General features: G+C 42.1%; 1 protein-coding gene across 1 annotated transcript in view; it reads right to left on the bottom strand.

Moving 5' to 3' along the window:
• Positions 1–13,923, bottom strand: part of col6a3 (collagen, type VI, alpha 3) — an 88,360-nt gene that overhangs the window by 17,336 nt on the left and 57,101 nt on the right. Inside the window, exons 48-67 of the mRNA XM_070552935.1 lie at positions 12,360–12,971; positions 11,919–12,253; positions 11,743–11,821; positions 11,522–11,667; positions 11,307–11,453; positions 11,126–11,197; positions 11,005–11,031; positions 10,882–10,926; positions 10,724–10,777; positions 10,580–10,642; positions 10,390–10,455; positions 10,247–10,300; positions 10,137–10,172; positions 9,988–10,050; positions 9,473–9,535; positions 9,331–9,393; positions 9,031–9,093; positions 7,589–7,639; positions 7,437–7,472; positions 7,283–7,345 (exon numbers count right to left, since the gene is read on the bottom strand). Coding sequence (XP_070409036.1) covers positions 7,283–7,345; positions 7,437–7,472; positions 7,589–7,639; positions 9,031–9,093; positions 9,331–9,393; positions 9,473–9,535; positions 9,988–10,050; positions 10,137–10,172; positions 10,247–10,300; positions 10,390–10,455; positions 10,580–10,642; positions 10,724–10,777; positions 10,882–10,926; positions 11,005–11,031; positions 11,126–11,197; positions 11,307–11,453; positions 11,522–11,667; positions 11,743–11,821; positions 11,919–12,253; positions 12,360–12,971 — 2,138 coding nt within the window. The remainder of the gene's footprint in view (positions 1–7,282; positions 7,346–7,436; positions 7,473–7,588; positions 7,640–9,030; positions 9,094–9,330; positions 9,394–9,472; positions 9,536–9,987; positions 10,051–10,136; positions 10,173–10,246; positions 10,301–10,389; positions 10,456–10,579; positions 10,643–10,723; positions 10,778–10,881; positions 10,927–11,004; positions 11,032–11,125; positions 11,198–11,306; positions 11,454–11,521; positions 11,668–11,742; positions 11,822–11,918; positions 12,254–12,359; positions 12,972–13,923) is intronic.

Below are 13,923 nucleotides of genomic sequence, written 5' to 3'. Positions count from 1 at the left end.
GTAAGTTCAGCGAACTTCCCACAGGAGGAAAGAACCACCATAAATCTGGTCATGTGGTAAGTAGCAGCTACGCCAGGGGAGACCAGAATATGTGGTGACGTCACATATGCGATGTGCCGATTTCTAGTTTGTAGTCATGCTAAATACGAACCTTTACAAGCTAATAAATCTCAAAGTACATGACAGGTGCGGTCGAAACACCCATCGTTAGTTTTCATTTAAATTGCTGTAAAACATATGTGTGATCCAGGACCTAAGGCAAGCAGATTAGAAAATAGTGTTTTTAGCTTCGTTGACTTGCGTTCATATTTTCATTCTTCCAGAGACCCGTGGCTTTGCCTTAGGCCCTGGATCACACACATGCTGTACTGCTATTTAATTGAAAAGTAATTATGGGTGTTTCGACCACACCGTCACATACTTTGAGATTCATCAGCTTGTAAAAGTTTGTAATCAGCATGACTACACACCAGAGATCGGCACGTTGCATATGTGACATCGCCACAGAATCTCCTCTTCTCTAACATAACTGCTACTTACCGCATGACTAGATTTATGGTGGTTCTTTCCTCCTGTGAGAAGTTTGCTGAACTTTATTTTAGGTTTTATGTGAAAATAAGTCCAGGACTATAAATGCGCATCACCAGTGTGACATCACTGAACCAGACACGGAGAAAACCAGAGGGAAAATGCCTGTAAGTTCAACAAACTTCAAATCCTTCTTTCAGGAGGAAAGAACCACCATAAATCTGGCCATGTGGTAAGTAGCAGCTATGCTAAAGGAGAGTCTGTGGTGATATCATATATGCGACATACCGACGTCCGATTTGTAGTCATGCTGATTACAAATTAGGGCTGGGCAATAAATCGAAAATTTATCGGTATCGAAATTTCTGACTCTTATTGAGATAATTTTACGATGTCAATAAATTTGCTAAAACATAAATAAAGAAAAGATGTGTGTAGGTTGGCAACGTTCATGACCCTTTAAGAAGCTGTACCACCTTGAGTCAGGACAACTTTTGCTTCTGCACATACCTGTAGTTATCGTCTATTTGTCGTTATCAAGGTGAAATCCTCAATATATCGTGATATTGATTTCAGGCCATTGTGCCCAGCCCTATTACAAACTTTTTCAAGCTGATAAATTTCAAAGGACTTGACTGGTGTGATCAAAACACACATTGTTACTTTTCATTTAAATTGCAGTACAGCATATCCAGGGTGTAAGGCAAAGCGGATTAGAAAAAAGCTCTTTTAGCCCCGTTGACTTGCATTCACGGCGCTTCAAAAAGAACTGGCACCTATCTTCAGCACCTCGGCACAGACCGGCACTTGTGGGAATCGGCATTGCGCTTCCAGTGTAGTCACTCTCAGTAACTATAATGGCGGCTTTTTACAATGAGGTTGCTGTGCGTCTGTCTTCAGTATGCCCCAGGCTTAAAGAGCAAGTCATTCCCAATCACCATTTTTTTTGCTGATAAACTATATAAATGAGTGTCCGATTGTGCTGTAGACCAATGTATTCAATAATTCGGCACTTTAGTGCAACTTAGTTAAAATTTAAATATTCTGCCTAAAACTGTCAGCGATGCACCATTGTCAGGCAAAAACTCTGCACTGCATTTGAATTTAAATCCGCCATCGCTATTGGCTAAGAGGTACACTATGATGTTAGATGGTACATTATGATGTCACAATGTCGTGAGTGTGTGTATATGTTAGAGGCTCCGCCCTCTTGGTCTGCTAGGCAACAGCATTTGTTGCATTTTTCAAACAGGAAGTGGGAGTTGAGTAAGAATCTGGCAGGGGGTGACTTGCTCTTTAAGTCTCCTCCCTTTCCGGTCAGCTCATATTTTCAAATACTTGAATCAGACTGCTGTAAAAGTAGCAGGGAAAGACCAAAATATGACATCGGTCTCATTTACAGTGTCGGTACAGGATCTGCTCGGGTGCCAGATCGGCTCGGGGTCCAGCGCCCGCTGATGACGTCACATTACTGCAAATCTACTCGGCTTTCACACATACGTTTTGGAAAGACATCAGCAGTTTTGTTAAAGGGGCATTATGGAAGTGTGACAGCCAAAACATGTATAGAAATAATAAATGTCTTCTTCATACATTCTCCTGCAATGCCCTGGTCCTGTAGAATGAGCCCTGGCATTTTTACTGTGATTGCCTGTTTTTCTGTAAAATCACAGAAAAAGAGAGATGCTCGGGTCGAGCAGGCTGCTTCATGCGCGTTCACGCTCAGGCATAGCCCGTAGCATTTGCTATCCGTAGCTTTAGCAGCAAAGAGAGAGGCAGTGCCAACTCAGCGACTTTGTCGCTGTTCCTAACGCCTAGTGACAAAGCTAGCTACATTTCTGAGGACCCTTAGCTACTTTCTTCTAGATATTTCCTGCAAATTGGCAACAAAATAGCCATTTTCGCTCCGAACCCTTTTTTGAACGTTATCAAGGATATAAATGATACAGAGACAAAAGACATCACTGGTGCTGTAGCTCGCCTAGTAAGACGTCGGGCTCTCGTGCAGAAGACCTGGGTTTGATTCTGGATGTGAACATAGTTTATTCAGAGTTTATTTTTTACATTAATGGTATATTTTTTTTACAGTAAGATGCCCAAATTTTTATTTGAGACTCGCCAAACGGCATTGAATTCACAGATAAAAAAGATGTGGGTTCAACTTTCATTTTGGAACAATTTTTCAAGCAAGGGAAGGGAAAGATCTGAGCATGCAGGAGGACTGACCCATCATAAACCTTTGTCGGCTGTGCTGAAGAGAAAGGTACAGAACCAAATTATTTAATTAATTAGCTGCGCGTTCTCCTGTCCTCTGTCCTCCGGGCCACACACACACACACACACACACACACACACACACACACACACACACACACACACACACACACACACACACACACACACACACACACACAAGGGACTGTCTCAGCTGTTATTTTCGTTAAGGAGTGTGCACGTACAGCATGCGCGCCTCGTGCACGAGCCTACTATTGAAGCTGCCGTTACGCTTTTGGCCTGAGGGGGCAATCACGAGCATAAAAATTCAAAACTCCGTAAAGTCCCTTTAATAAATTCTTGTTTGTTAACACCTAAATGTTTTCTTTATAATTGTAATTTGTTAATAAAACACCATGTTATCTTTGTTTTGTAAAGAATGTGAAACTGCATAAAACCAACATCGGACTAGGGCTGCTCGATTATGGCAAAAATAATAATCATGATTATTGTGACTGAAATTGAGATCTCGATTATTTAAGACGAGTTTTCAATTTATGTTGATTTTATTTGTTTTTATTCAGTCATAAAATTTTTCAGGGCACAATCAGGACAAAAATAAACAAAAAACAAGATGATCACTAAAATAACTCCTGATTCCCAGTAGAGCCCTGCACGGGCCTAAAATCTGAGCCCGTGTCCGGCACGGCCCGAGAGGGTGGAGCCCCAGCCCGACCCGGCCCAAAAAGGTTTTCAGGATTCTCTGGCCCGGCCCGAGCCCAAGCCCGACTTTTTTTTTTAACCAACTAAATGAAAACAAAGTGCGTCAATCCCTACCAATGTGTTAAAAGACGTGCAGGATCCGAGCGTCGCAGAAGCGCATGCGGGAAGCTTCCTCCCACTGAAGCAAGTGTTTTCCAAACCCTGTCTCTCAGAGAGACTTGTCACTTAGAAAATGTTCCCTGATTATGAAACTTTGGCTGAATAGCGTTTGTTCCTGTCTCCAATGTGCGACACATTCTGGAGCCGTCTGAGGAGAATCCCAGAATCTCACATCCTCTTCAGCTCATATAAGCGCATATGATTACGCACAAGCGTGACCCAACACGGACTCACAGTAAGACTGGGTTGGGTCTGTTCAGGTTTACGCAGACAATCTTCACATAGAATTGACTTACAGATATAAAATTAATTCAGTAAAATATAAAGCATTTTATTTAAATATCCATTCAGCCGCATCAGATGGATGGAAGAGCCGCGGGTTGCCGATCCCTGCTCTAGTTCAAGATATCATTAAAATTCCAAAAGTGCTGAAAAGATTAAAAATGGGGCTTTTCGTGCACATACAATACATTACGGTAGCCACCGGGATTCCCTGTCTTGAGCGCAACTAATCACAACACAGATTCAGAGACGTGCAAGTTTGTCATCCCAAATGCTCCGTTTTATAACTTTTGAATAGCTGATCGGATTCAAATAATTCCAACGGTTCCTAAAAGTACATAAAAGCAGCTTTCCAACGATCTATAGCATGAAGCAATCAGAGTTAGAGGAAATATCGCTATGAGGGGAAATCCTGCTGTACAGCCTGATTGAAACGGAGCGCAGCGCTGCGGTGAAAGCGGATAGCCTATAAAATGACATGTTGAGGACGCAAACTCAATACATCTCTTTTATTGTGAGGTAATAATTTCTCCGAGTTTTGCTGTTGCGGGCGGGAGTAGACATGTACGCTGCAGGTGCGGGTGGGAGTGTAACACACACACGTTGCGGTTGCAGGCAGTAATGGTCCGAAATTCAGCCGGAGCGGGCAGGAGCGGGATGAAGAAAACAGTCCCGCGCAGGGCTCTACTGCTGCGTTTAAGTGTTTTAATTTTTTTAATGATTTTGATTAAAAATAAAGGCGCCCGGCCCGTGTCCGAGGTAATTGCACAGTCGTTGGCCCGAAGCCCGGCCCTCGGGCCGTCGGGCCGGGCCGACCCGAGGGCCTAGGCTTCAGTGCAGGGCTCTAATTCCCAGTATAAAAAGACCAATATACTTATTCTATGACCCAAGGGCTACAGACGTTGGTTTAACTCATTTAAGTGTAACCAGTACAGACCCAAATACCAATATCTTGCAAATACTGACAGCAAGAATTATACAGTGGCATTTATAACAAATAACTGCAAATAAATTTATGTTCACAAAATTTTGCATAATATGTATTTAGTCATGTCAAGGTGCTGTAGGAGAGTGCACTAGCACCAAGGCCGGATTAACCATATGGGCAACTGGGCAATTGCCCAGGGCCCACGAACTCTAAAGGGCCCAGGGCAGCAAGGGCACGAGCAAAATACTGTATCTGTAATCTCCTGCTTTATATTAAACTAGTGTGACCATACGTCCTGTTTTCCCCGGACATGTCCACTTTTCACTCTCTGTCCGGGGCGTCTGGACTGGGGGTTCTTGTATTGATGAAAATGTCCGGCTTTTCATCCAGGAGCAGGGATCGAATTATGGGGGAGCTGGATATCCTACACATCCAGGGGAGCCGGAAAAATTTTTTCTACCTATATTACATCATTTATGGACTCTTTTGAGCAGAGAGCACAGAGAGCGGCACAGCGCTGCGTTGTTGCGCAGCCCTCCAGGCTGCTGTTTCCAGCGCACGGTCCATTCTCAAAGTGGCGCAACCAAAAAACTATAATTAGCACATGATCGTTCATGTCCGCACATGTTCTCTATTTTCTGTCTTATTTGTGCCTGAAGCGCTCTGCTGCTGCGGAGCTCATCACCTGTGCTGTGGTGATTTCACCTCACTGATGCAGCATCGAAAGGCACACTCCGCTTTGTGGTCAGGAGATCTTTGATCTGTTTAAAAGTAACTGATGAGGTGAAAAAGTAAGAATCCAGGCAGCAGTTTTTCTGGAGAGTTTAGAGGAGATGCAGGAAGATGAGAGACAGACAGGACAGGAAAATCGTTAAATAAAAACAAGAAAACTAAACAAAGTGTTGAAAAGTAAAATGTAGGTAGATTTATCTCCACTACACGTTTCTACCTGTATAAAACAATAAGTTATACACATGTAATATTTATACATCTGATACAATTCAAATCACCTTCAACACTCAGTCACACACCCAGGGCCGTTTCAAGACATTTTGGGGGCGAAGGCAAAATGACACCCCCCCCCCCCCCCCCCCCCCCGTATTGAGAATATTTACTGCATATTACAGTAAAATATTCTGTATGTGACCATATTATGGTGATCCTTGGGTCGTGATGATGGGGCCCTTTAATATTGTTGCCCAGGGTACAACAAAGTGTTAATCTGGCCCTGACTGGCACCATGTCCTCAGAGAGATTAGTTATTATTTATCAGCGTGAGGAACTTATTTCTATCTATGTCTACCTTATTTATAAACTATTTATTTACAAGTCCATCAGTTAATGTAATAATTGTCCCAACCACAGCTGCACCCCCCACCCCCCAACCTGGTCTCACAGCAATCAGGGGCAAGCTGCACGTGTGTTTAACGCACCGCACGCGCACATTTAGCTGTTTTTAGCAGCTCAGGAGCCCGCAGGTACGGTGTGTGTCACTCACTCTGGTTACTCCAACAGGGAGCCGGCTCCGAGAGCTGTTTCTTTAGCGACTGACACATCACTACATCATTCCCTTTCCTAATGTCCTGAAGAACGGTCCGGAGCGCAGGCGGAGTGTTTAGCTAACCTGCAGGAAATGTCGACGACAGTTATCCAGAAAGTAGCTAAGGGTTACCAGAGATGTTTCTGAGGTGTTCGCTAGGTACTTTTAGGATTTAAAAAGTCAAGAAGGGGGTCTGAAAAGCTGCTAGAAATAGCGTCAAAGTCGCCAAGTTGGCAACACCCTAGAAGGAGCGCTTCAATTGCAACTCAGGGCAGCGCAAGTGGGAGGGGCAAATAATCTGCTTGTTTTGTTTTTAAATCGTTCAAAACTCAGATTGTGATTGGGATTAAAATTTGATGTATTGAGCAGCCCTACATCGGACTGACAGAAAATAGAACATTTCTTATATGTGAAGCCATATCTGTTTGTATTAATGTGGAGTTCATCTGTATATTTCCTTAGTTGTTATCTAAATACATTCTTTGATTCAAAATATAGCTTGGTGTATTTCAATAAAGTACTTATATTTTATTTTGCCCCCTTTCATCAACATGAAGAGCTTTTGAGGGTCACCGTTTATCATTTGCTTATATTTTATATTTCCTTTGGAAATTCAAACATATTTTCTCCAACAACTGTTGATTTTTGGATTACAGGATTACAACCGCTAAGACTACGACCGCAAATTTGTTCTGACCAATCAAAATCATAACGTGATAACGTAACTTCCGTAAGCTTCATGTTCAGCCAATCAACTACTTTGACGTCAACGGCAGTCGAAGGACCCCGAGCCGATCATGCACCCGAGCCAATCCTGTACCAACAACGGCATTATATAATTATTCACAGAGAAAAGAACTGGGTCAAGATTTGACCCAGAAAACATTAACAAAGGACCTAAAACTTACTCTCTGTCCCCGGTTTCCTCTGGGTCCAGGTCCACCTCGGGTGCCAGGATCTCCAGCTGCTCCCTAAAATAGTAAGGTAAAAAATAAAATATGAAGATTAATTTTATTACTAATTCAGTTCTCATTTGAATTTATAATCCTGTGTTTTCATTACCTTAGGTCCAGGAAATCCGGGGAAACCTATATCACCCTGTAAAAAATGTGCAGTAAACAGTTTTATTTTATTGCAATAAATGGTTCTAGATCATTTATGTTTGACTGTATCAGGCAATAAGGTTTGTATCTGTGGTATCATGGAGCCCTCACCTTTCTTCCCTTTGGACCTGGAGAACCAGGCCCGTCTCTACCATCTGCACCCTGCGTGGGAAAACGGGACAAAAACATGTCTGAACACTAATCACATGCACACATACCAGGGTATCTGCAGGTCCTTAAAAAGTCTTAAATTTGCTTTTCCAAATTTAAGGCCTTAAAAATCCTTAAAAATTACAAATAATCCTTAAATAGTTTCCAAAGGTCTTAAATTACCAAAGACCCAATAAACAAGATTCTTTTATTTCTATAAAATTTTCGAGAATTTCTAGTTATTTCAGCATTTTTGTGTACGATATTGGCATAAGTGGAACCGTACACATTCGGTTGGTTGTGAAAGGGGGCTATTTTTAGAGGAGCACGCTAGTAGGAGTTTGCGCCATGGGAAAGTGCAACATTAATGGTAACTGGATGGCCAATCCCACGTTCACGACGTGGTTAGCACCAGTTCCAGGCAATAGCTGGAAATTATAGCTTACATTTAATTAAACAGAAAAATAGCTTAATTTTGGTCAAAGTGTCCTTAAAAAGGTCTTAAAAAGTCTTAAATTTGGCTCCCTTAAACCTGCAGATACCCTGACATACTCAAAAATATTGATCTTTTATTATATCTTATAGATTTTGAATTAGGGCTGGATGATAATTCAATAGATCAATATATCTATCGATAGACATATGGTGCGATAGAAAAATTAATTGGTAGATAAAACTTTGATAAAAAAAAGTTTCCTTTTATCATTAGAAGCTATCAGGTAGCAGCATACTAGACTCACTACTTACTCCTAACCAATCGAAATCACAGACTCGGGCACGCCACGTCACCAGGCCCTCCCCTCTCAAACCAAAACAGAGCATGAGGCAGCAAGATGTCTAGGGTTTTAGGTGCTTATCTCCACCTGACTGCAGCATTTGTATTAACAGGTTACAAAGTTAAGTTGTTTGATAAGCTATCATCTTGTCTTTATAATTAGATGGCTCATAGCTGATCACACTTCAGAAGCTAATGATGGTATTTTAGAGCGTCCTGGTGCAATAAGCTAAACCTTTATGAATGACACGATTAGTCGACTACTAAAATAGTCATCTGTGGCAGCCCTAAAGATGCTGCAGCGAGAAGAGGCAGAGAAAAAATACAAATTTTAAAAATAAAATGGCCAGGGTTGCACGTAAAATATATTTTCTACAATTGTTAACATTTGTTTCAATCATTATATCGATCAATATAACAAATGTTTATTGATATACTTTTTTCTATATCGTCCAGCCTATTTTGAATATCACAAATGGAAAACTAAAAAGTAAACTTCAGATGGGCTTAAAGCTTTGCTTCCAATAAACTCACCCAGATCATTTGGCCAAATCAGGCCTTTTGATTTGTGTAACAGTGTTTATCTTACTCAGCAGAAATGGGAAGTGAGATGTGACTTTTTTCTTACAGGCTCTCCATGGGGGCCAGGGGGCCCAATAGCTCCACTCGGTCCTGGGTCTCCTGGTTCTCCCTACAAGAGTCCATTAGAAACAGAAAATCAAGAGAAGGCAGAAAAGAAAAAAATACTATAAATTTAAAATGTTCCTTTAAGGTGTCAGGTCCACTTCTGCTAATTTAATAAAGTTCTTCAGATTTTATACAACTAAAGCTTCGTCTTCTTCCTGTTTGAGCAAAAAGACTCAAAATGTGTATCCAGTAATCTGAGAGAACTTGGCCTGGACCAGTGTGTTTAGAAATGAAACGGTACCTTACGACCAAGCGGTCCTTTTCTACCTCTCTCCCCAGCTGGACCTGGTACTCCTCCAGAACCCTGCAGAATAAACAACAGGACAGCAAGGTTACGTTTGTAGTGATTTATCCATAGAGGGCAAACATTTAGGTTTACTCACTCTTGGTCCAGGATTTCCATCTTCACCTCTTGGTCCTGGGGTACCGATTGGTCCTCCTTTACCCTTAAAGGAGGAAACGGATGACTTGTTTACAACTTTCTTGTGCTCTAAAGTTGCAGATTTTGACATGTCATTAAAACTGCACGGAAAAAATTCTCTAAATCCAGTTGCTAGAGAAGTCTAAAACCCATTTTTTTATCTGAAATATGAAAAACTTTGGAGGAGCTGGAGAAACAAAAAGAGAGGTGATGAAGAAGAATGGAGGAGGAGCGAAACAGGGTGGGATTTGGAAAACTGAGGATCTTAGGAGGTAGCTTCATGAAGCCTCAGAACTAACGGGAACTCGAAAAGAGCATTTTTGTGAATAATTTGTTAATTACAGTTTGGTGAGATGCTGAATTAATGACGGAAGTCATACTTTTGTCACATAAAAGGAAAAATATAGATCACATGTATGTTTGCATGTATCATAAACATACAATCTGCCATAACAGAAGATAAAGTGACAAACTCACTCTGGATCCTGCAACACCAGCCTGGCCCGGCAGACCTCGGTCTCCTGCAGCTCCTGGACGACCCTGAAAACAATCCCAGAAATGTTACAGCTACAGGCAACTCCACACAAACGATAATGAAATACTTTATCACAGAGTAAGAGACTCACAGGTGGTCCAGGTGGGCCTCTTCTGCCATCCAGTCCCTAATAATAAATCAGGTATGAAGTTTAGATTGGGTTTAAAAGAAAAACAGATTTATAACACAACAGTTAGTTACCCTCCTTCCGATTTCTCCGGGCACTCCGTTCCGCCCATCCTCTCCAGGAACTCCCTATCACAACAAAACAAATTCCAGTCAAACCAACATTTATAACACTAAACTTATCAAATGTGTTTTATGTAGATCTAGAGTAGCATTACCACTGGTCCAGCATCTCCAGGATCTCCTTTAGGTCCTGCCTGGTTGTTATCCCGTCCACTCGTTCCCTGTTAAACAGACAAGGATCACATTTACAAGAAAACCTGACTAATTGAGATACGTTTGTTTTTAATTCAGACAAGCACAGCCTTAGCACAAGTCTGAAACCATTATCATGTGACGATTACTTACAGGATCTCCTCTGATTCCTCTTTCTCCTATGTCTCCTGCTTGTCCTTTGCTGCCTTTTGGTCCCTAAAAATGAACAAAGCAACAATGATCATACCAGTATTTTCATTTATAGGAAAGTAAAGACAATTGCATGAACTCTCTTACTCTTCTGCCAGGGTTTCCTCCATCACCTGGAGGCCCAGCAACTCCACTTTTACCCTGAAAACATGTTAAAACCAACAGTTTTAGCCTGGATTTCTGCACAGACGTATATTATCAGTAAGTTAACCATAACTAAAGAATTAAATGGAAGACACATTTACCTCCTCTCCGTTGATGCCATCAAGTCCAATTTCTCCTAATTCACCCTGAAAAGCAGCAGCCTTTGGTCAGACTATTAGATTTTCAACATAACATTTCCTTATACAGTTGTGGAAAACACCCACCTTTTCTCCTGAGAACCCACGGGAACCCTACGAAGAAGAAATCATTTGAAATCATTTTATTGCAGCAATAAAACAGCCTTTTGTTTTTTAAGAGGAATGATAAAAGATGCATTCAAACTACCTTCAGACCTCTCTGACCAGGACATCCCTGGAAACCCTGAGTTCCGTTCACACCGGGAGGACCTCTTTCTCCCTGGAATTAAGGAAAATTAAAAAAAGTTGCATCAGTTGAACAGAAATTAACAAAATACAGGTGACAAACAAATAAAATAAATATATAAAGGATGGGAGAGTAAACATACTGGTCCTCCCTCATCGCCGGGATGCCCTGGGCTTCCAGAAAACCCTGGACTACCCTTAGATCCTGGCTGTCCAACTGCTCCTCGGTCTCCTCTGGTACCGGTACATTTACACGGCACTCCGCAGCACTCCCGCTCCGCAATATTGTCCTACGAAAGAAAACAAAATAAACACATTGCAGATATCCTTTCTAACATGCCAATGTCACAGTACTTACCAACTCCTCCATAAGCTCATAATCCAAGTCCATGACATTGAGTCTTAAGGGCCTAGTGTACCTAAAGCCACGACCAAACTCCAACAGCAAAGCCTCCTCGAAGTTCTGCACCCGCTCCAGCCCAACCAGAATAAAGCTGTTCACTCCTGATGAGGAAGTGGTTCAACAACATGCTTATCCTTGTTATGTCTATGACGGATGTGTCATGTTTGTTCTTTTACCTGATCGACGAAGTTCTTCAACTCTTTTCTTCATTTCAGATAATGGAGCATCAAGACCATCAGTCAAATGGATGATCACCTTTGGGAGAAAGAGGACATATGAAGTTAAGTTTTCAAATCTTCTTTGAATTATTAAACAAGCAGATTACAGTGGCTCTGAAAGTTTAGTGACCAACCTTCACAGTGTCGTCCTGCCTAACTTTGAACCTGTTGTTGTAAGCTGCGATTGTCTTGCCATCAAGAACAAAGGGGCCGCGGCTCCGTAGGGCTCTGAAGTCCTCAAAAAGCTCATTAGGATTGTTTGTGAAGTCTAACTGAACCGGCTGAGAGGCAGAATCCATGGCCAGCAAGCCCACTTGAACTGTGGGTTCCTGCCCACCTGAGCAGCTGATAGATGCCATGTTGGAAATCCTCTGCAGAATAGCACCCATCTTGCTCTGGAGGTTGGTCTGAGCAGTGAAGATGTTTTGTGCAGACACATCAAAGCCTACCAACACCTCAACGTTGCAGGCTGTAAAACATCAATGTAGTACTTCAATTTATGTTAGTAAAAACATCTAAAACATTGTAGACAAATGAGTGTCACTATAAAGTATGTTAGAAGAAGAATTTCTCACATCTAGCCTCTTCTCCCACATCAACACATGACTTCCCACGTATTTCGTCATCCAAAGCCTCCAGGATTTGTTCATTCAACTCTGACAGCCCCAGATAGTTGTCTGCGCGGGCCACAGTGGAAGAATGACTTGCTAAGTTCTCTAGCTCATCCTGGATGTTCCCCACTCCAACAGCAAAGATTCTTACACCCTTGTTTTTTAGACTCAGGGCTGCTGTTTTGCTATCATCATCTGAGCGTCCTCCCGTGACAAGCATGAGGATCTGAGGAGTTCCTTCATCCTTCCTGCTGCCTTTCGCCTTAGTAAAATGGACATCTTGAACATGTTTAATAGCTGCACCTGTGTTGAGTCTACCTCCACGGTCGTATTGTACTTGTTCAATGGCAGCTAGAATAGAATCTCTGTCTTTGAATGTGTTGAGATAAAAAGCATCAGTCACATCTGTGGAATATTGTGCAAGGCCAATCCGAAGGTTGTCTCTCTCAGTGTAGAAGAGATCAATCAGGTTTACTATGAAATCTTTGACTGTTTTGAAGTTGTCTGGTTTCACTTTAATGGATCCATCCAATAGAAACACTATATCAGCCTTTTTAATAGGAATACTGGGATCCGCTGAAAAACAGACAGAGAGAGACACAAAGGTTTCATGAATAAAATATGAGCAACGACAGTTTCCAACAACAGCAGGTAATCAAGGAAATGCAGCTTGAAACAGTGAGACAAGCTCAGACAGGTGAGGGTTTCTATGTGGTTTTGACCATTAGATGTATGATTTGATGTAAAACAAGTGAATATCATCATAACAGATGGGCTGCATGGTGGCGCAGTTGTTAGCACTGTTGCCTCACAGCACGAAGGTTGCAGGTTCGAAACTCGGCTGCCTTTCTGCGTGGAGTTGCGTGTTCTCCCCATGCATGCGTGGGTTTCCTCCGGGTACTCCGGTTTCCCCCAAACCTCCAAATGGTCCCTTAGTGTGGTTGTATCTGCAGCTCACCGCCCCCCCAGGGGATGGATCAAATGTGGAGAACAAATTTCACACACTAGTGTGATAACTAATGGGACTTTAACTTTTAAATTGGACCTGCATGCAGAATAACTTCATTTATGGTTGACTTTTTTAGTAAATTCATTGTTCTTGAATCAAAAGCATGCTATTATATTCTCCATCAAATTCTCGCAGAACATCTCCATTACTAAAACTATAAGTAGAAGATGGTACACAGCGTAACCACTCTATAGTTTGTTAAAAATGTAGTCAAATAAAATCATGTAAATAATGACAAATGACCTGCACTCGAATAGCGCCTTTCAGTCAGAGGACTCCAAAGTGCTTTACTCTACAGTGTATCATTCATCCATTCACACACACATTCACACGCTGGTGGGGTTGAGCTACGATGTAGCCACAGCTGCCCTGGGGCGCACTGACAGAAGCGAGGCTGCCGAGCACTGGCGCCACCAGTCCCTCCGACCACCACCAGCAGGAAAGGTGGTTTAAATGTTTTGCCCAAGGACACAACAACAGGATTCTCTGTCCGGAGCCGGGGTCAAACCTGCAACCTTC

Source organism: Nothobranchius furzeri, chromosome 7, assembly GCF_043380555.1.
Source record: "Nothobranchius furzeri strain GRZ-AD chromosome 7, NfurGRZ-RIMD1, whole genome shotgun sequence".
NCBI lineage: Eukaryota > Metazoa > Chordata > Actinopteri > Cyprinodontiformes > Nothobranchiidae > Nothobranchius > Nothobranchius furzeri.
This window is presented reverse-complemented; position numbering and strand designations above follow the sequence as displayed.